The following is a 23,162-nucleotide window of genomic DNA, read 5'->3' on the forward strand; positions in this document are numbered from 1 at the left end:
TCTGTGTATCTGTACCCTTGGATCTCTCTGTTCCTCCACTCTGTTAAGAATTCTGTAGCTTAGGGTACACTTCAATTGTTTCTTCCAAAATGTACTACTGTAGTTCTCTGCATTACACTGCATCAGCCACTTATCTGCCCGCTCTACTAACCTGTATTCTGCATTGTTCGCCACAGTTTGCCATGCCAGCAAACTTCAACATCATTCCACTTATGCCTATGTCCAAATAATTTGTATAAATTGGAAATAAAGCATGTCACAGCACAGGTGCAGGGCTCACCAATACCAACCAATCTGAAAGATGTCCATTCACCCGTAGTCTTTGCTTTCTGTCCCCTACCCATTTCTCTCCATACAGCTCCATTCACCTTAATATGTACCTTCATTTTCGCAAGAAATGACTGCCCTTTTTCATATAATTTTGGTACTTTGAGGTGTGATGATTGCTCTTAGAACTTTTAGGTAGCCACAAATGTAGATTTTTTTTGTGCACTTTATGATTACTTAAGTTCTGATCTAATTTGAGTTAATCTTAAATGTGTGCTTCAGTACAAATGAAATAACAAAGTAGCTATTTCAGGTATAAGTAAAACCTTCTTCCATGGTACTTTCATCTACTGAATTCTGCTGTTATTGACGTTTGATTTCTGTTTTATCAGTAGACATTAGCGGCCTTTATTAGTCAACTACTTTTTCTGAACGATGCCTCTTGTTTTGTAGGCTGAAGGATTTCATGGAGAGATTGAGGACTTTTTGCAGTGGCTGAGCCGAGTTGAGAATCAGTTGGCAGCATCTAAATCCACTGGAGGTTTACCTGAGACAGCCCGGGAGCAACTCAACGCACACCTGGTAACGAGTTTGGTTATCTCCTTCAGAAGCGAAAGATTTAACTAAACAATGTCCTTTATTATTTTCATATGATGGAATTTAATTGGACTTTTGTGTTTTAAGTATCTCCTTTTAAGGTATCCATATGTAGTCTATAGGAGTTTCAATGCTGTCTTTTATTCAGGCATTTAGTAGCATTTCATATGTGTGCTGCATTCTTTATCTAAATCATTCTAACCAAACATTCAGTGTATTTCATGTAACTCTTATGGTGGGAAAAGTAGCTCACTGAAGGCAGAAAAGGGGTGGGAAGAAATAGATCAGATTACAGAAACGAAATTCAAAGGCAAGTTCACAGTAACAGAACTAGACTTGTCAACTCGTCCAGCTGTGAGAACATCATGGACATTCATCTCATTTAATGGCTGCCATTGAAAATTTGTTGCAGAAGTAGTCAGCCATGCATGAGATAAATCTTAAATGGCCACAGTCCGACACTGTTAATCTAAATCTCACAGGCACCCCACCCAAAATGACAGTATAAATCCTGATTTAACAATTCAAGAGTTTAGACTCCTAAAATATTTTAAACGCTAAGCCTCATATGACGAGACAGCCCACAAAGATGCTTTGACCAGAATCAAGGAGGGGCTTATCCCAGCTACAAGCTCAACAGCTCATGTATCAGAGCTTTTGGCAGAAGACCTCATTGAAAAAACAACTCATTTATACATTGTTCTTCCAGTTTATATCACTCATTTACAGCACTTTTCCCTGAGCAAGCTTTTACCAGTACTTCTCTGCAGCTGGTCACTACGATGTGCTCTAGAGTCGTGCCAGTCGATTTGTTTTCCCCCTTCCAGATTAATCTTGGGAACTCTCCCAGAGATCATGGTGCAGACAATCCATCACCTTGTGGCATAGTGTACTTATTGCTGTTTTTACAAATCGCATTGAGTTCCCCATCACGATCCAAAGAACACAAAGACTGTTCAATATAAACTTGAACCAGTCAGATTAATGCACAATATCAGCCAATGTTCTTAAACTTTTGGGGCTGAAATTGTGATGTGCAATATTAATGTGTTAATGCCATTGTATGAAATCCATCTACTGTTTCATTTTATGAAAAGAGTGGACAGTGACATTTTATTAAAATGCATTGAGGTGTTTTTTACTAATTATGCACAGTGCACTTTCTCTTCGTCTCTTGAATGTTTATATTTTTAAGGAGTACAAAGCGCAAGATGTGAACCAGCTTTCCTGTGCATTTAAACATCCCAGAGTAAAACACCAGCTCTATTATGACGCTAATCAGTTACAGATGTTTGCCAATGTATTCTGCTGTAAATAATGTGACACAAAATTATACAGTGATTTCACAAAATATATGTATGTAAAAGGTCTTCTACAGTAAACATAAATATTAAAATAAAGGGAAAAAACTTGAGTGAAGAGAAACTGTTTACTGACTATGCTAACAATAGACAAATAATAACATTTCAGTCGACAATCAAGCACAAGGACTGGTTTTAAAGATTGCTTTTTTTTTAGGAACTCTATACGGAGTTTTGTGCTAATGAGGAGACGTACAAAAACCTGCACGAGAAAGGCCGGCTGTTGCTGTGTAGCCGTGATGGCACTACAGGATCTAATGTTGAACAGTGTGTGGCATTATTAGAACAGAAGTGGCAATTGATGAGCACAAAGATGGAGGAAAGGAAGGTAGGAGGGCCAGCAATATTAGCAACATCAACAGTGTGAGGAGAGGAATGTTTTTTTAAAAAAAAGGTATACCACCATTATTCTCAGTAGGAGGACAAAGACTTATAATATGGAGAACAGCAGTGTTAGTTCTTGGTGTATTTAATGTTTCTCTCCAGCACGCGTAGATTTTATTGAACTTCTCCCATTTTTCTTTTTCAGACCAAGCTGGAGGAGGCTCTCAATCTCGCAACAGAGTTTCAGAATTCCTTGCAGGATTTCATTAACTGGCTTACACAGGCAGAACAAAGCCTGAACATCGCAGCTCCTCCTAGTCTTATACTCGATACTGTCCTTTTCCAGATTGATGAACACAAGGTATTGGAGTTCTGGATTAGTCTTTGTATAGAGGGAGCTAGGGATGGCAGACTCATGTGGGGGACTGAGGATGGGAAAAGCAGTATTGCCTCACCCCAGGGGATTAGGAATGGCAAGACTGTTTCATTTTACATCTTGGGATGGGAATGGGGTGACTGCTCAATACTGGGGATGGAAATGGGATGACTGTCTGGGTTGGGAAGGGGGTGACTGCTCGATACCCGGAATGGGATGACTGCTTGATACTGGGAATGGGGTCACTGCCTCAATACTGGGGATGGGAATGGGGTGAATGCCTGAAACTGGCGATGGGAATGGGGTGACTGCCTCGATACTGGGAATGGGGTGACTGCTCGATACTGGGTATGGGATGACTGCTCGATACTAGGAATGGGATGACTGCCTCAATACTGGGGATGGGATGACTGCTCGATACTGGGAATAGGGTGACTGCCTCGATACTGGGGATGGGGTGACTGCACGATACTGGGAATGGGATGACTGCTCGATACTGGGAATGGGGTGACTGCCTCGATACTGGGAATGGGGTGACTGCTCGATACTGGGAATGGGATGACTGCTCGATACTGGGAATGGGGTGACTGCTCGATACTGGGAATGGGGTGACTGCCTCGATACTGGGAATGGGGTGACTGCACGATACTGGGAATGGGATGACTGCTCAATACTGGGGATGGGATGACTGCTCGATACTGGGAATAGGGTGACTGCCTCGATACTGGGGACGGGGTGACTGCCTCGATACTGGGAATGGGGTGACTGCACGATACTGGGAATGGGATGACTGCTCGATACTGGGAATGGGGTGACTGCCTCGATACTGGGAATGGGGTGACTGCTCGATACTGGGAATGGGGTGACTGCTCGATACTGGGAATGGGGTGACTGCTCAATACTGGGAATGGGGTGACTGCTCGATACTGGGAATGGGGTGACTGCTCGATACTGGCTATGGGATGACTGCTCGATACTAGGAATGGGATGACTGCCTCAGTACTGGGGATGGGATGACTGCTCGATACTGGGAATAGGGTGACTGCCTCGATACTGGGAATGGGATGACTGCTCGATACTGGGAATGGGGTCACTGCCTCAATACTGGGAATGGGAATGGGGTGACTGCCTGAAACTGGGGATGGGATGACTGCTTGATACTAGGAATGGGATGACTGCCTCAATACTGGGGATGGGATGACTGCTCGATACTGGGAATAGGGTGACTGCCTCAATACTGGGAATAGGGTGACTGCCTCAATACTGGGAATGGGGTAACTGCTGGATACTGGGAATGGGATGACTGCTTGATACTGGGAAGGGGGTGACTGCCTGAAACTGGGGATGGGGTGACTGCTCGATACTGGGAATGGGGTGACTGCTCGATACTGGGAATGGGGTGACTGCTCGATACTGGGAAGGGGGTGACTGCTCGATACTGGGAAGGGGGTGACTGCCTCGATACTGGGAATGGGGTGACTGCCTCGATACTGGGAATGGGAGTAGGGTGACTGCTCGATACTGGGAATGGGGTGACTGCCTCGATACTGGGAATGGGGTGACCGCCTCGATGCTGGGAATGGGAGTAGGGTGACTGCTCGATACTGGGAATGGGGTGACTGCCTCGATACTGGGAATGGGGTGACTGCTCGATACTGGGGATGATAAGACTGCAGCAATTCAGGAGACTAAATGTGGGTTGACAGCTGCATCACCTCAAGACCTTTTAAAACATATCAGTGCACCAAAACATTCCTCCATTTTCTTTACACTTAATAGTTTGTGGAAATACATTAATTGTAATTTAGACAAGAATTTATAAATATTGGAACTATTGTGAAGAATCCTAATCTCAGCTGTGATATTGTGGGTTTCCCCACATGGAGAAATGGTGAACAAAAGGGAATGGTCTCCAGGCCACAGTGAGATACTTCCTAATGACTAGCTACAGAGCAGCACTGACGGAGCTCTTGCATCGAGTTACCTATCTATCCCCTAATGAGGCCTGAGCAGGCAAAAATAAAGAAATACCTCTCAAAAAACACACAGCTGTTGAGATTAGTTTAAATTTATCTTTAGATGTTTAGCTTAATGCCTGTTACTATTTTCCAGATTTTTGCCAATGAAGTAAATTCTCATCGTGACCAAATCATTGACCTGGATAAAACTGGAAATCAGCTGAAGTTCCTCAGCCAGAAACAGGATGTGGTTCTGATAAAGAACCTTCTCTTCAGTGTGCAATCACGCTGGGAGAAAGTGGTACAGCGCTCTGTCGAGAGAGGAAGGGCCCTTGACGATGCCAGAAAACGTGCAAAGCAGGTATGCAGAATCAAAGTGAATATGTGCGGACTGGATTTTTACCAAAAGCACACCTCTGGGAAGATTTGTTGCTTAACTAGTTAAAGACCAAGTGAGAAGAGTAAACTTTTTAATGTAATCAATAGCTGATTAATCACATAGTTCAAAGTTTATATTCTGTTGTCTTCTCCAAAACCCTTACATGCTCACAGGTCCAAAATGAAGCTCACTGAGCTAGCCATTTTAGTTTTCAGCTCACACACTGTGCAGCAAACATTAATATGACTATAATAAAGCTACCCAGGTACCAGATGTATCTTGATTACTGTAATAGCTACTAAGTTTTTTTAGAAAAATGTTTTAAAATCTTTAATTTGGCCCACGGTCTCTTTTTTTCCTTTTCTTATCCCTCTTTTCTCCCATTTGGTTTATTTCATATTTACTACTTCAATCTTTAGTTTATTTTTGAACTCTTAAGTCTCAATATCTTCTCCCATTTTTCCTCCATCCTCCTTCTTGAAATCTAGCTCTGGAGTCCCTGTTTAAATATTGCACTGCCCTAAACACCAGTTTAACCCCAAAATTTGACTTGTCGTATCACTGCACTTTTCAAGTCAAACTATTATATCAAAATAAGTGAGAATTTGGAACTTCAAATTGGTTGAACTAAAATCATTTATTCCACAGGCAAAAACAAATTACCTCATCTGTCTGGCCATAGAGTTAAAAATAACAAAACACTTGAAACTTTCTTATTTCAGTAATACTACTAAGAAATGTTTTTAAAGGTTCCACAAAAACAGTTTAATCCACTGATGTATTTTAATAAATTCCTTTGGTGTCCTTTTAGCTTTGCTCCCAGTGTCTGCAGTAGAGATGACTCTATGGTTTTTCTTCCTCTCCTTAGCTAAAATATGGGTTCATTTTCCATGTTTATTTCCTTTGGGTTGCAAACAGTATTTTAAGTCATGATCAACAAACTGCTGCTCCCAATGTAAGTCGTTTTTCAGCTATTCTGCCAACCTTGGAACCAAGCAAAAACAGGTCAATAGTTTCAAAAAAAGCTGAGACAACCCCCAGTAGCCTTCACCCCAAGAACATTCCTTCATTTATATTAGAAGGAACAATAACATATATGTTAAAGCCAGAAGAAGAAGAAATACAATTGTTGAAGGCAAAAAATTAGTAATGCAATTTGAACGGGGTCTGTAGATTTGCTGGAGAACCATGCTTTCCTGGAAACAATTGCATTTTTACGTTAACGGTGATGCATTCTGGTTAATTTACACTTTTTTTATATTTAAAAATTGTAAAGTGACATTTGGACATTGAACAATACTGCCAGACCATCACTTCCAAAAGTTGCATCAACATTCTCCCACATCCAACCCACCACACAGAGGTACTCTACCCCCTTCAGATGCAGTTCACAGAGACTGTACCCCATCCAACTTCCCAACCTCTCATAGACATACATTCTCCTCTCAAATGCACCCCCCCCCCCCCCCCCCGACATCCTTCTCCCTTTCTCTCCTCTATTCAACCTAGCACTCTTCTCTACCCCCACTCAATTCAACCGTGGCACATTGCTCCCACCCATTTCCCCCCTCTCAGTTAATGCAATTTCTTTCCTCAAAGCACCAGTGTCTCCTGAGTCCTCCTGCAGAGTGCTTCCAGCCACTGCATACAGTAAGGCTGGAACACCTAGTCTCACGAGAATTCATATCCACAATGTGCAGTACTGGGAATCACTTCATAGCAGGACTTGGGAAAGGAGGTTCAGCCTGCATTGACTTTTGTCAGCGAACTCTGTCTCCAGGACGCCAGCTATTAGCGTGAAATGTTGAAAGTTGGCATATATGAGAGAAATGTCTTCAAAAAATAGCCAAGACCGAATTCTGACTCAAAATTGTAGAAAGTTATCATATTAGCAGAAGGCAAAGCTCAATACGATATAGGATATCCTCACGCACTGTTTGATGATTGGAATACAAATTAATTTACTTGATGTACCCATAATGCACCATCACAAAAAATGTATGTCTTTGCTCCCATGTGATCTTCTTTCAGTGGGGGAGGGAGGAGAACATTTCACCCTGCAAAGCTCTCCAGCAGTCCTGTCAGTACCACTTCTTAATACGCTCTTGGAAATATCCTCGACAGCACTCGGCTTATGGTAAAATTTCCCTTGCTCCCTAGGTTATCTCGGCTAAGACTGGTAAAAATTCTGCACTGGAGTAAGGCAGAGTGCCAGAATCAGTCAAAATTATGATATCTAGTTTGGAGTCCTTTGCTCAAAACAATTTGTTTGAAATTATTTTTGTTGGCACTTAATACTTTGAGGAACATTTACTATGTCATTTTCAAATACTGATATGCACTGAACCATTAATAGTGATAAATCCCTTCAGCATAATTTTATTTCTTTACTCAATTTGAGATGTGTCTGGAACTGAAAATAACTGTTTCAAAATAAAGAGAAACTTAAGTGCAAATATTCAAGCGTACTTTCCCCCATTAGTTTTCTGCCAATTTTCTTTCCAATTTTAGTTTTTGAAATAATTTAATTTACACAGCTCCATGGGATCATTGTATCCGTCTGTTTTAATGGTGCAAACACTTTGTGATGGTGCAAGCAAGTGGGTTCTACTGCAGTTTCTCGACTAAAATGTATATTTTGATTTTGATCCAAGTGAGTTTAATTTAGAGTATTGTGTTTTTATAACCTCAGTTCTATGAAGCCTGGAAAAAGTTGATTGACTGGCTGGAGGAGGCGGAAAACAATCTGGACACTGATCTTGAAATTTCTAATGATCCAGATAAAATCAAATTGCAGCTTACAAAGCACAAGGTAAGAACCCTGATGCTCCATTCCATAAAATTGGATCTGATTCTTTTAAGGTTCAAAGCGCAACCTACATTGATTTTTTTCCTTCATTCTGAATGTTCCCCTTGCCTACCCTCTCTGCTGAGGATGGTGACTCTGGCTGGTGTACTTTTCCACGGGCAGCTTCAGCTCTCCAATGCCTTAACTAAGTGACCAGGAAGGAGAGAGAAAACAGGGAACTACAGGCCAGTTAGCCTGACATCAGTCGTCAGGAAAATGCTGGAATCCATTGCTAAGGAAGTGGTATCAGGGCACTTAGAAAATCATAACATGATCAGGCAGAGTCAACATGGTTTTATGAAAGGGAAAATCGTGTTTGACAAATTTATTAGAGTTTTTTGAGGATGTAACTAACAGGGTAGATAAAGGGGGACCAGTGGATGTAGTATATTTGGATTTCCAAAAAGCATTCGATAAGGGACTACATAAAAGGTTATAACACAAGATAAGGGCTCATGGGGTTGGGGGTAATATAGTAGCATGGTTAGAGGATTGGTTAACAGACAGCAAACAGAGAGTAGGGATAAAGGGGTCTTTTTCAGGCTGTAACTACAGGAAACTTCGCGATATCCGGCACCGACGGGACCGAGCTGCTGCCGATCTATCAAAACTTCCGGATAGACCAGCGCTAATGTTGAAGGATACGGAGGTTTTCATCTCCGTATCTGACAACAAACACTGTTGCTTAGCAACAGCTTGTAAACACTCGGCCCCGCACCTTGGAAGCGCCTCTGAAGCTGTTGCTAAGCTACAGAGATGCTTTCCAGAGCCTGACTGTTTTTAAAAAAAAATTTAAAAAAATGCTAGAAGAAAAAAAACCTAAACAAAACGGCTGCTGATTTCTGCCGTTAGATCGAGGTTTCCGGACATACAACCTCCAGATAAACCAAAGTTTCCTGTAGTGGGGTGCTGCAAGGATCAGTGCTGGGGTCTCAGCTATTTACAATCTATATTGATGACCTAGATGAAGGGACCGAGTGTAATGTATCCAATTTGCTGACGATACAAATGTGGGACAGTAAGCTGTGAGGAGAACACATAGGCTGCGATTTTTTCATTGTAGGTGGGTTGGGTGCGGGTCAGGTGGTTTCCGGCTTCCAGTCCCACCCCCAACCGCATCCGGCCCACAGACGTGATTTTACATTGATTGACCTTGTTAAGCCCGTCCTGCGGGCTTGCCGGCCAATTAAGAGGAAGCCAGTCATTTGATGACGTGTCATTTGCCGGTTTCTTAAAGGGACCAAGCACAATTTTTTTTTGACAGCGGATTTCTCAGTGTTTGACAGCATCGAGGTGCTGCAAACACTGACAATCACTGTACAAAGATGAGCTCTTGCACCCAGGCTCTCCAATGACTCCTCCATAGGTTGGAATAAATGGCAGCTGCAGGTGAGGTGAGAGGTTCTCCCAGTGAGGTGGCACCGGACATGGATTCCAAAACTTGTTTCCTAAAGAAATGTGTAAATGCATTAAAAATGAATTTCCCAACATTTTCTCACCTCCTGAGACTCACCAGTGCACCATTGGATCCTTCACACCACTTCTGCAGCTGTCATCAATCCAGAAACATTACAGCAGACTCACAACATGCCACACTTACCTGGCGTGGTGTCTGGACGTCGGGGAAACCCGAGGCAGAAGCGGCAAAATGGAAAAATAGCCTGTCGACTACTACCAAATACCTGTTAATAGGCAGGTAATTGGCTTTAATCCTCTTCCCACCGCTAGGTGTCGGGTCCAAGTGCAAATCAGGGACCTGACACTTGGGGAAATTGTTTGGAGGCAGGTTGACGGCGGGATCTCAACCTGCCATCATACAAAACAATTTTAACCTTTGACCCGCCTCCAAACCCGCCCCCTCAGTGCTGATAAAATCGCGGCCAAAGGATATAGATAGACTGAGTGAGTGAGCAGTAAGGTGGTAGATGAAGTATAATGTAGGGAAATGTGAGGCTATTCACTTTGGTAGGAAGAATAGAAAAACAGAATGGTGGAGAAATTGGGTATCGCCCTTTTGGGGCACTAACTTTTAAAATTTGAAAAAATTTGCGCCAGGCACTAATGTTGCTCAGCTTTTTAAAAATTCAGGTTTTGCGCTCCAAGAAGGAAGTGTAGCGCTAAATTAAGCACTCCACTTCCTTCCTGGAGCGCAGCAGGCGGGGCGGTAGGTGTGCAGCACAGTACTGCCGCGCTGGAAGGCTCCGTCCCTCCCTTAAAGGGAAAGGCCATCGTTGCAGGCTCCGCAAGAGCAAAACTTACCTGGTCCCCGACGTCAGCCGCGATCCGGCCCGATCAGCCCAATGCACTGCGGCAGAGTGCTGGGCTGAGCGATCGCTGGCGAAGAAAACCGCAAAAAAAAAAAGCATTTCACTTTTTTTCACTTACCTTGACCACCTCGCCTTTAAGTATTGCCTCTGAAGCGCCCAGCCTCCCGATGAACGCCTCCTGCAGCTGCCGGCGTTTTCACCCGGCAATGCTGCAGGGGACAGAACCGAAGTTCGGATCCGGGGCGGTGCACACGGCAATGACTTCACAATCTCCAGGCGAAGGAGATTGGGACGCAATGCCATTTCGCCACCACCGCAAACCTCCCGCCGAATATAGCAGGAGTTGATCTTCTCGCCGCACCCGGTCAGTAAGTGCTTAGTGCCCCGTTATCGCCCCCCCGGAGGTGATAACGGGAAGTGCTAAGGAGGCCAATCTCTAGGCCAATATTTTTTAAATGCTGAGAAACTTTTAAATGTTGGTGCTCAGAGAGATTTGGGTGTCCCTGGGCAAGAAACACAGGAAGCTAGCATGCAAGTACAGCAAGCAATAAGGAAGGCAAGTGGCATGTTGGCCTTTATTGCAAGGGGTTTGGAGTATAAGAGTAAGGAAGCCTGCTGCAATTGTACAGGGCCTTGGTGAGACCACACCTGGAGTACTGTGCGCAGTTTTGGTCTCCTTATCTGAGGAAGGATATACTTGCCTTGGAGGCGGTGCAACAAAGGTTCACTAGATTGATTCCTGGGATGAGAGGGCTGTCCTATGAGGAGAAATTGTGTAGAATGGGCCGATACTCTCTGGAGTTTAGAAGAATGAGAGGTGATCCCATTGAAACATACAAGATTCTGAAGGGGATTGACAGGGTAGATGCTGAGAGGTTGTTTCCCCTGGCTGGAGAGTCTATAACTAGGAGAAGACATCGACCCCGACTTTCGGGCAGCTGTCGGGCGGCTTTTCATGCGGCCGTGGTCCGAAAATCGCGGAAAAAGCGGGTCGGGGCACCCCCCCCCCCCGCCTGATTCCCCGCCCCGTCCGACTTTCGGACCGCCGTTTCCACGCGCCCCGCTTCAGTCCCGCCCGCCGCTGGCAGGACTGCTCGTCGGCACACTAATCACCAATGATCACCTTGTTAAGGACGATTTTCCCATGCCGTTGCGACTTTGGGGCTTTCCCCACCTGAAACCCCCCTGCGGGGAACCCCGCCGATGAGAGCTGGCGTGAAAACAGCTGGCTTGCTTGCTTGCAGCAGCAGGTCGCTGAGGGCTGAAGAGATTTAAAGAGGCAGCATTTGCAGGCTGCAGGACCTTGTTGATCAAGGCTTGGGGGAACTATTTGAAGCCTTAGGAGCAGCTGCAGAAAGTTGGAGCCTCACACACTTCTTCAGTGTGAGCTCCTGGGAAGCCCCTCTCACCACCCTAACTCGGGACCTCCTCAACCGAGGCATCTGCTAGAAGCATGGGAGGCCTTTGGCACCTTCCCTTCCTGGCATTAGAGGATCTCCAACAGCAGAGGTGGCAGCAGCAGAACCAGGAACAGCAGGATGATTACCAGGAGCACCAGGCTGCTGCTCACTCACCTGAAGCTGCACAAGCCAGAAGGGGCCAGCGCTTGGAAGTGGCTTGAGAGCACCTTGCTGCGCTTTAGGGGGCCAGTGGGACCCGTTTCTGCACTGGCAGTCCTACTCGGAAGGACTTCCATGAAGATCTGGTTTCTCTGTTCAACAGATGGCCAACGCTCCTCAAGAGATGTCATTCTCTTATGAGCACTCACCATGTTTTCCGTATGCTGGCGAGTTATCTCCTCCATGGAGGTTGCCAACCTTTCCATGGTGCTGCGTTCATGCGCCAATGACTCCACAAAGGCTCTGCTCATGGTCGCTATGGACTCCTCCATTCGCTCCACACTCGCAGCGACCCTGGAGACAAAACCTGCCAGAGACTCCTGCATCTGTGCATGGAGATCCATCACCTCTTCTGTTGCGGATGGACCCAGAGGCAGAGGGTAGAGATGCAGCGCAGCTGAGCTGAGGTGGCAGAGCCCTGCGCCCTCCAACGAGGACTCTCCACTGCTGTCCCTGTCTCCAGAATCTGCTGAGGCTCACTTGTGAGCTGTGAAACACCAGGTGACAACACTACTCTATGTCCCAAAGGTCCCCCCCCGAGGTGTGAGTGTCTGCGCTGGTGCTGGGTGCGCTTACTTCTGCTGACGCTGCACCCTCGGAGGTTGGAGCTTCCTCCGAGGAGTCTGGCTGCACAGCCTCTTCCTCCTCCACAGTGAGGACTGGGGCTGTGGATGGTACTGTGGGGGAGTAAAGGAAGGAGTTACAGATGTAATGCCAAGGTTCCTCTGGTGACTCCCAGCGAGTTGGCATCTGCTGACACCTGCATCCATGCAGCATTGGTCTCAGTGGGAGGCCTCTTCCTCCCTGACCTAGGGAAGAGGACCTCCCTGTGGGCCCTAACCCCATCCAATAATGCCTGCAGTGAAGCCTCGTCGAATTTGAAGGCAACTCGGGGTCTGGCACTGGCCACAACTGCTGCAGGCTCCTCTGCCATCCTGTATGGTTCATTTGGAAGCCTTCAGAGGATGCAGTGCTTGCCATGGACCTTGAAAGCGCCACAAATGATGACATCATACTGTGGGGATTTCTGACTCGATTTAGACAATTAGCAAGGCTTCCCACATGCTGGGAATTAATTGGCCAATTGAGGGAAAATTGCGTGGGGCTGGCTGACACTTTTTTGTGTGTGTCAGAAACCCCACATTCGGGGAAATCCGACCATTTCCCACACAAGCCGAAAATCGGGGCCATAGTCTCAGGATAAGGGGTAGGCCATTTAAGACTGAATCTTTGGAATTCTCTGCCCCAGAGGGTTGTGGATGCTGAGTCTTTGAGTGTATTCAATGCTGAGATAGATTTTTAGACTAGGGGAATCGAGGGATATGGAGATCGGGCAGGAAAGTGGAGTTGAGGTCCATGATCAGCCATGATCTTATTGAATGGCAGAGCAGGCTCGAGGGGTCATATGGCCTACTCCTGCTCCTATTTCTTATGTTCTTCTTGTCTAACCTTAGGCAGGTTATTCCACTGTGGGGACCAGCACAGCTGAGTCCAATCCTGCTGCCTGATGTCTACATTAGAAGGGGTCACTGAGGAACAATCGGGAGCAGGATTCCTTGCTAATTTGTTTTTTTAACAACCTCCTCAGGAATGCTGAGACCAGTTTTAACTCTCTCAACTCTGTCCTGTTTGAGATTGTCTAATTTAGCTCATGCTAGGGACCTTCTTGGTTTCATGTGGTTTGGTACCATATCACCCAGTTCAGGCAGTTAAACACAACCAATAAGGCCTTGGTGAGACCACACCTGGAGTACTGTTCGAATAACAAGTATCCTGCCTCCATGGGTATAGATATCTAAATTATATTTTTCCTTTCAATTTCAAAATCATCTGAAAAGACAGCCAATATAATGAAGTAATTAAAACCACCCAGCATATGGATTGGCAGCAACCATGGTTTTTTTTTCACTTCACAATTTGACTCTCTAGTTTGCCAGAGTTCGTATTAATGGGAATACTATCTAATGCTTAGAGAATTTGGTGTTGGCCAATCCTACCAGAAAAATGTATGCCATTTAGTCCAAATTATAGTATTTCAATTTATAATGTCTGTTGGAAATGGGCACAGAATGATTCAAATAAAAATAACTAGACAACTACATCATCACAAAGTATTTGCCTCCCATTTGTAACTATAAACAAAATAATAGTTGGGACATAAAGTGGTCTAGTCTTTACCCATTCATAGTCAATTAGTGGAAAATCTCGAGTGTCTTTACCTGTGTATGTAGCAGCACTACATTGCATTGTTAACAGAGCTGAGCTTATGTTTGCCGTTTGCTTCTTCGTGGACTGCAAGTTTTTACACACTTGTTAAAGTGGCTCTGGAATTGTATAGTTGACATTTATTCATGTTTTATAAATGTAAAATTTGTGTTTATTGTGTGAACCAGAAAGATAATGAGTACAAGGTTGGTGCCAACCTGTGGGCATTTTGGTCAGAACTTAATGCAGGCAAAAGGGTTAAATTGCAACTTATTCACACTGCAGCTGCAACTGTAACTAAATCTGTCTAGTAGTTCTGAATGGAAAAAATAATTTTGGTTTCTAAACCATGTGGTTTAATAAAACTCTCTGCAAATGAGCAGTTTAAATGTTGCCCACAGATATGCAGTCCTCAAATTAATATTGTTTTGAAGCATTTAGATCCTCCAAATACAATGTTGTGAATTCGGTTACAAAAGTTGGAGCCAAATCATGTAGAGTATCAAAGGTAAACTGAGTTGAAAAGTCCCAATGGCAATTAAATAAAAATTTTAGGCACCAACACAAAAATGTGGATACTTTAATGACCAAACTGGTGATTGCCAACTCGAGATCTGATGTGTTGCTCAGAGACGCACAGTCTGTGCTCTTGTATTTTCAACGTTGCTGTGCTTTTTTTAAAATTAAACTAGGACTTCCAAAAAACTCTGGGTGGGAAACAGCCAGTGTATGACACCACAATCCGAATGGGCCGCTCCATGAAAGATAAAGCCTCGCTTGCAGATGACCGTCAGAAGTTGGATAATCTGCTGGGAGAAGTGCGAGATAAGTGGGACACTGTCTGTGGCAAATCTGTGGAGAGGTGAGGGAGAAAAATTAAAGTTTCAGCATATTGTTGTCTAGGATCAAGTGAGATTTTCTTACCAAGAAAATGATAAACCAATGCTATATATTTGTGTATTTAATAATGATTAGCTGCTTAAGAACTGGCAAAATTGATCTACAGGAAACTTTGTGATATCCGGCACCGACAGGACCGAGCTGTTGCCGTTCCATCCAAACTGCCGGACAAACCAGCGCTAATGTTGAAGCTTTTCAGCTCCGCATCTGGCAACAAACACTTGCTTAGCAACAGCTTCTAAACAGTCGGACGTACCTTGGAAGCGTCTCTGTAGCTTAGCAACAGCTTCAGAGAGACTTTGCAGAGCCTGACTGTTTGGGGGAAAAAAAAAAAGCCACGAGAAGAAAAAAACCTAAACGGCTCCTGATTTTTGCCGGTGGATCGAGCATTCCGGACAATTAACCTCCGGATAAACCAAAGTTTCCTGCAATTGGATTTCGAATATGCCTCTGTCACAAGTAAACTGGTTTTAACTTAGAAACAGAAAATTCTGGAAATACTCAGTAGGTCAGGCAGCATCTGTAGAGAGAGAAACCGAGTTAACGTTTCCGGTCGATGATCTTTTGTCAGAACTTTATTCTGGATAGATGATGCACGATATCACATCAGATATTGTAATCAAAAAATAAATTTAATCACTTTTTTAAAAATGGAGGTTATTTGCTGATAAACTATATCCATTTTGTTTGGCTACAGGCTCTTGTTTCACACCTATAAGCATAATATTTAGAGGGTGTAGCTTTACCAAATACTAAGGATTGTTAATGTTCCGGTCCTGTTTAGGCAGCACAAGTTGGAGGAGGCCCTTCTGTTTTCAGGACAGTTTACCGATGCACTCCAGGCTCTCGTTGACTGGCTGTACAAGATCGAGCCACAGTTAGCTGAGGATCAGCCTGTCCATGGAGACCTAGATCTGGTGATGAACTTGATGGATGCTCACAAGGTAAAGTATTTTTGTTAAAGCATTACATTCAGCCTTACATAGCCTCACTGAAATATTAACAGCTAACTGAAGGTCCTATATAGCTATTGATTTCCATGAACAGTTACAGTTTATAGTTTGCGCTGAAAACTTTATAGAAACATAGATTTCTTAAGTTCCACTTCATATTAGTAGATTTTACGCAGTGAAACATTTCCTTTTTCTTGTAGGTTTTCCAGAAAGAACTTGGTAAGCGCACCAGTAATGTACAGGTGCTGAAACGGTCAGCTCGTGAATTGATTGAGAACAGCCGCGATGATACAACTTGGGTGAAAGTTCAGCTGCAGGAACTGAGCATACGGTGGGACACAGTCTGCAAACTCTCTGTCTCCAAACAGACGCGACTTGAGCAGGCACTTAAGCAGGTGAGAACACATTATGGTATTTAATGATATTCAGAATTTGTTGCAACTTAAAAACCGAGTGTAGGAAGCACACAGTAACGACCTATTGTTTCAGTTATATTATGGAGCTCTCTTTCACACTGCACTGATAATCCTCCCAATTTTACAATGGTGGAGATTATGCTACAACCGCTGCAAAAAGATCAATATCAGGACCACCACTTCTTGTACTGCACATCAACTTAAGTTTATCTGCACTTAGCATGTCACCAGCAAACTGTCCCACAATGCATGATGCATTGCATTATCAATCATTTTCATCTACACTAACTTTGTCTTATAGGAACATGGGAGTTAGGAGTAGGCCATTCAGTCCCTTGAGCCTGTTCCACCATTCATTCAGATCATGGCTGATCTGTACCTCAACTACATTTACCTGCCTTTGCTCCATATCCTTTGATACCCTTACCTAACAAAAAATCTATCGATCCAAGTCTTGAAACTTTCAATTGACCAAGTATCCGCAACCTTTTGAGGAAGAGTGTTCCAGATTTCCACTACCCTTTGTGTGAAAAAATGCTTCCTGATCTCACTGCTGAATGTAAGAAGTCACACAACACCAGGTTATAGTCCAACAGTTTTATTTGAAATCACAAGCTTTCGGAGCGCTGCTCCTTCGTCCGGTGAAGTGGAAAGATGCCTATAGACACAGATTATATAGTCAGAGAATAATGCCAGATGATTACAGGTAATCTTTCTAACTGCCATTTATCACACCTCGGCAGAGAGATAATCACAGCAATCAAAGGTGTGAATGGTGTCCAAACAGGTCAGTCAGGAAAACATTACATCAAAGAACAATGAGGTGGGGTCACAAGGGGTAAAATGTTGCAGATGCTGAGGTCTGTATGAAAAACAAAAAACAGACAAAAAACATTTTCTTTGCTGGAAATCGCAGCAGGTCCGGCCGCATCTGTGTAGAGAGAACAAGCCAATGACGACTCGAGTCTGGATGACCCTACGTCAGGTGGGGTTACATGTAGCGTGACATGAACCCAAGATCCCGGTTGAGGCCATCCTCATGAGTACGGAATTTGGCTATCAGTTTCTGCTCTACGATTTTGCGTTGTCGTGTGTCTCGAAGGCCACCTTGGAGAATGCTTACCCGAAGATCGGAGGCTGAATGTCCTTGACTCAGCTTTTAGTGATTTGTGTACATGGACATCTAAATCCTTCTGCTCATCTACAGTTCCTAGTCTCTCACCATTAAGAAAATAATTTTGATTCATAATTTGGATATGCCCTCAAATGGAATTTGGATGGGAAGGTGGGCAATATGACAAGAAATCTATATCAGGATCAATTACTTCTATATGTCATTGTCATGCGCAGTTATGCAGAGCCCATGATCCACAATCCTCCTTTCTCACCACCATTCCAAAGTAATGCGATGGGTCAATTTAATTGAAAGTTAAAATTAGATTTTTTTTAATTTATGTGCGTGAAAATTTTTTGAAAGATTAATGCAATTACTGTGTAATTCTAAAGTTCTACTTTAAATGCCAGAAAAGAACTGATTTATAGGATATTAACCACCATTATTGAATTCTGTCACAGGCAGAGGAGTTCCGCAATGCTGTCCATGTCCTCCTAGAGTGGCTTTCTGAGGCAGAACAGTCTCTTCGATTCCGAGGAGTTCTACCAGATGATGTGGAGGCTCTGCAGTCTTTGATAGATTTACACAAGGTGAGTTCTCCAGTTGAAAGGTGAAGTGAGATTCTTTGTATTAAAAAGTCCAGTGTATTCATAGAAATGGGCTGAATATTAATCCATTGAACCATATTCAATATGAAATATGTGCATTTGACCTTTTGTTTGTCCAAGTTCCAATTTAAAGACAAAAAGTCCAATAGCTTATTTTTAATCAGACTCTAAAATATTCAATTTGAAAGCCACAGCATTAAAAGCTGCACAATATTTACACAATGTTTGAGAGAAATTGACTGAAAATCCTATCATTTACAAAAATTAAGAGAATGCCATGGAATGTTCCTGGAAATAAAAGTTTAAAAATCTCTCTTTTAGCTAGCTCTAGAGAAACTGCATTGTACAATTGGCACCAAACAAGTATTAAATGAAATATGCTGTGCACAATTAATTCTTAATGGTTTGCTATATGTGGAATCTCTGGTAAATTTGCTGTATAAATGCAGCCCTGAATTACTTTACAAAAGCCATGGACTGATGGTGTATTTTAAAAACTATTTTTCTTGTATATTTTGTGTTTTCAAAATTGTTAGATGATAAAACTCGGCTTAATTTAAATCAAACGATAAGTTAAAAGGTATCTAGTTATATTTTTATATATATATATGCAGTGCCATTTTAGCAGGACACTGCCTATGTACAAAAGTGTTTGGAAAATATTTTAGTTCCAATATTTTTGGACATATCATGTTTAAGTGACAGTTGATGCATTTGATGCAAGTTATGTTATTGTACTGTGGTTTACCAAGTATTTTTCCTTCAATCGAGTGTCCTTTTTTTTTCTTTTAACTTTTAATTATTGGGTGTTTCAGGAATTCATGAAAAAGGTGGAGGAGAAGCGTGTAGATGTAAATAAAGCAGCTGGAATGGGAGAGGCCATACTGGCAGTGTGCCACCCAGACTGTGTCACCACTGTCAAACACTGGATCACGATTATCCGAGCCCGCTTCGAAGAAGTAAGTGGGAGAGGGAATGAAGCAGATGATGAGATCAGAGTAGTGGAAATTTTTTTTTTACATAAAATGGGATTAAGACACTTAAAATTCGGTCGTGCCCTCTTTGGGGCGCTAACTTCGCCGGGGCGCTACTTTTAGTGCCCCGATAAAGTTAGCGCCTCCGCGCCGTAAATTAAGTGGTAGCGCCCCAAGCAGGACCCTCCCTCCTGGGGCGCTACCATTCAATATCGCGGCGCTATGTGCAACAGCGTCACGTGTGTCAGCACGTAGCGCCGCGGCATTACAGGCCTCCCTCCCCTGATGAAAGGGGAGGGGCCTAGCACAGCACGCACCGGGGCCCTGCTGGACCACTGGGGAGCGGGGTTCCGGGAATAGAGCCCAGCACTCGAAGTGGGGCACCCCGCATGAGGAGGCGAAAGAACTGGCAGGCGGCCCAAAAGAATGGCCGCCCGGCACCTGCCCTTCAATTAGCGCCGCGGCGGCCACAAAAACACCACCCTGACCCTGTCGGACATATCGTCTGGTGGTAAGATGGGGCCGCAACTGAAGTTTGCGGCCGAGATGCTGCAAACGGTGATGAAGTCATCGCCGGAGGCGCAGCACCACGGGGCGCTACCGCTGCCACTAACCTCCCGCTGAATTTCGAGAGAGGCGTTAGCGGTGCCGTGCCCAGGCGCTAGGGGCTTTGTGCCCTGTTAGCGCACACCCGGGGCGCTAACGGGAGGCGCAAAGCAACCCAATTTTTCTCCCTTAATCTTAAATGGTTTATTAGTTACATTGCTTCATCTACATGTTTAAATCCTAGACTGGCATTTTTTTCCCTAATATTACTGCCAAAGGATGAAGTTATTAGTCTTGAACAACTGTCTGGGAGTAGAGTCTCTTGCTGCCCATGCAGCATTGATGGATTTCATGGACACATCCGTGTGCTGGATTAATCTAAAGATGCTGTTTTGGAATTCTAGTGTAAACTGGGAAAGAAGGTGGGGCAAAATTACACAAATAAAGGATGAATCCAAGTGAAGTAGAAAATTGCATCTCACTGTAGGATTTAATATCCGGTTTTGTTTTTTAATGGAACAGGAGAGCCTGTCTCTGCTCGTCTGTCTTTCTTTCCAGCAGCTCAGTCACAGTTGACATGAACCTACAGCTGGGAGTAGAGAATGAATAGTCTGCAAGCCCAATTTTCCAAGTCCAGCAAAAAAGATACCTGAGCTGGCCAGTAGCTCAAGGGGTGGACCGTGCTGAGTTCTCAAATGGGAGTCCCTTCCCCTAATTTGGATAGGCTACTGGCAAGTGAATAGTTTGGTTGTAGAGCATGATTGGGAAGTGGGAAAGCTGGTGATGCATCAGCTCTTGAGGAGCGACAGCACACCATTACAAAGTTGTACTGGTTGCAGAAAATTTGACTTCAGGACTGCCAGGTGCCCAGTTTATGAGTAAACGTGTATGCTGTGTTGGGCAGAGACTCACCCAAAGTCAGAACATTTCACATGCAATCTCAACTTTATTATTGAAATGAGGCCCATGCACGCCAGGTGTGTAGCCTCATTTCCAGTCCCCAAATTGCCTATCAGAAAACTGGGTGACCTGCAAATCGGCCAGGCAACCAATTTTGTCCAGCAAGGCCCCTTGCTGCTGGCAGAGCCTCAGAAAATAAGCTCATGTCTCAGCTGCATTTTATTCCTATACTGTGCACTGATTAGCCAAGAAGCTGAAGGTTTAGGTTACAATTCACAGCCTTTGCTAATGAAGTGTGTGATCTGTAGCCCAGCTGAGAAGCAGTAAAACTCATTGCAAAGATGTCATAGCTTTGAAAGTTACCACCTCTAGGTTAAATGCACGACAAGTGAGATTATAGGACAAGGGAACTTTACTGTTATGCTTATTGTTATTTTTTTCCCTTTCTAATTGAATGGTGCAATAGGCTCAAGGGGCTGAATGGCCAACTCCTGTTCCTATGTTCCTTTCCCTTTTCACAGTTTATTACTCCATTGTGTATTATAACAGCTCCTCTGTTCCACGTCTCCTGGATTTTTACCCCTAGTGTTTAACCTAATGGTTGATCCTGTTTTATAAGATATAACCTTACAGTTAATTCTGTGTTATAAGGTATTCATTATATCACAGGTAATAATTAACATGAAATGTCTTTTCTGTTCCATGTAGTTGTTTATATCACCTGAGAGCAGACTGCATTGTGAGGGAGAACAAAAGGTTCCCAGTGACACTTGCATAAGTTGCACATCTGTTCAGTATATATTTAAAATGAACAGCTACACCTAATTATGTTCATTTTTATTTCATCATTTTACGCCACCCAATGTATAGTTCAGTGGCACTGCTAGGAATAAAAAATTAGACCCCAACTTATGATGGGCGGGCCCGAGTGGGACTAGGGCAGCTCAGCTTGTAGTCTCAGCTCGTCCCTCTGCTTCTTGGTCCTGTCGAGCAACGAGCTGGATTCAGCAGGGTGAGTGGCTGTAGAGATGGTGTTAAAGAGGGGGCACATCTCACTGCCCGTCACCTACTGTATTGAATCCGAGCAGGGCCATCTGGTCAGAGCCAAAGATCCAAACCGTTCTGTCTGTAAAATCGACAGAAATGAGGAGCTAGAAATATCCCAAGGACAGGCAGGGCTGGGGTCGGAGAGATGGCAGGAGTCCACCCCTTCATCTTGACCAACAGGGAACCCCATCTAGGCATTCACACAGTCTCAGATTCAGGTGGGCCTGGGTGCTAATTGGGTGGATTGTGGCCCATTGAGGATCACCTGTGACTACGTTCCTAATATGTTTAAATAGAATAGATGATATGCCGCAGTTTATAGTCTAGATTCTATTCCCAAGTTATCTGCTTATCCCATAAGCGTATAAATCACTACTATGGTTCCTCATTGTGTATCCTATCTTTAAAGGTTGTCTTGTAAAAAGAGGAAATAATGCTTGGATATCTGGATTGCAATTCCACCTCATAGTTAGACTTGATAGCAGCACTCACTTAAGCATTTTAAATGCTGTACAGAGTGTTCTTGCAGCTTCTCAGGCTCCATATATGTGTTTAATGATGCAATATTTGGCAAAGATATTGTCTAGAAATTTCAAGTGTTCCATTTTCTAAAAGAGATCTTTGGCAAGCAACTGACCTCTTCAAAATCAAGATTTTCTACCTGTAAATCTTTACGCTAGTCACTGAGCAAAAAAATATTTCTAGTTCTCTTTTTGTCATTTACATCTAGGTATTGACCTGGGCAAAACAGCACCAGCAACGGTTGGCAACTGCACTGTCAGAGTTGGTCACCAATGCTGAATTGTTGGATGAGTTGTTGGCCTGGTTACAGTGGGCTGAAACGACACTAGTACAGAGGGATCAAGAGTCTATGCCAAAGGACATTGAGCAGGTCAAAACACTCATCGCAGAGCACCAGGTACACACAAAGCTTATGCTTCGGGCAAGCAACAAGTATATTGACAAAATTGTTTCTTAACCTCTGTTTGTTGTAAAGCAATTTTATTGGCTGGTACATTTCTAGCTCAGCAATCAATTTTTCAGAATTTGAACTTTGTGTCTGTTTTCTGTGATCCACAATTAATGAAATGCTGTGCTCCATGATATAAACGTATTGACTAGAACCAGCTGAACGAGACGAGCTAGTTAACTTAGTGCACAGAAATCCAACATTACCTATTTAAAAAATTGTTCCTGGGTTATGGCCAACACTGACAAAGCAGCATTTATTGCCCATCCCTAGTAGCCTTGAGGGCTTTAAGAGTTAATCACATAGTGTGGGACTGGAATCGAGTATAGGCCAGACTCAGTAGGGGATGGCAGGTTCTTTTTCCTGGAGGACATTAGTGAGCCAGTTTAGCTTCAGTGACAAACTGGCAGCCTTTATGGTCATTTTCTGGTGCCAGTCCATAAATTATTACATTTATTGAATTCAATTTCATGACGAGCCATGGTAGGATTTGAGCTCACGACCTCTGTCAAGTACCGTAACACACATGATTA

General features: G+C 43.7%; 1 protein-coding gene across 22 annotated transcripts in view; it reads left to right on the forward strand.

Moving 5' to 3' along the window:
* macf1a (microtubule actin crosslinking factor 1a) overlaps positions 1-23,162 on the forward strand; it is a 628,388-nt gene that overhangs the window by 567,364 nt on the left and 37,862 nt on the right. For all 22 annotated transcript variants that reach the window (XM_085962506.1, XM_085962516.1, XM_085962528.1 and 19 more), the window contains 11 exons: positions 721-849; positions 2,383-2,553; positions 2,755-2,910; positions 5,038-5,244; positions 7,955-8,074; positions 14,894-15,063; positions 15,886-16,045; positions 16,255-16,449; positions 18,046-18,174; positions 19,008-19,151; positions 22,390-22,578. In XM_085962506.1, coding sequence (XP_085818632.1) covers positions 721-849; positions 2,383-2,553; positions 2,755-2,910; positions 5,038-5,244; positions 7,955-8,074; positions 14,894-15,063; positions 15,886-16,045; positions 16,255-16,449; positions 18,046-18,174; positions 19,008-19,151; positions 22,390-22,578 — 1,770 coding nt within the window. The remainder of the gene's footprint in view (positions 1-720; positions 850-2,382; positions 2,554-2,754; positions 2,911-5,037; positions 5,245-7,954; positions 8,075-14,893; positions 15,064-15,885; positions 16,046-16,254; positions 16,450-18,045; positions 18,175-19,007; positions 19,152-22,389; positions 22,579-23,162) is intronic.

Source organism: Somniosus microcephalus, chromosome 20, assembly GCF_052327205.1.
Source record: "Somniosus microcephalus isolate GS21.2 chromosome 20, FLI_Smic_1.0, whole genome shotgun sequence".
Lineage (NCBI taxonomy): Eukaryota > Metazoa > Chordata > Chondrichthyes > Squaliformes > Somniosidae > Somniosus > Somniosus microcephalus.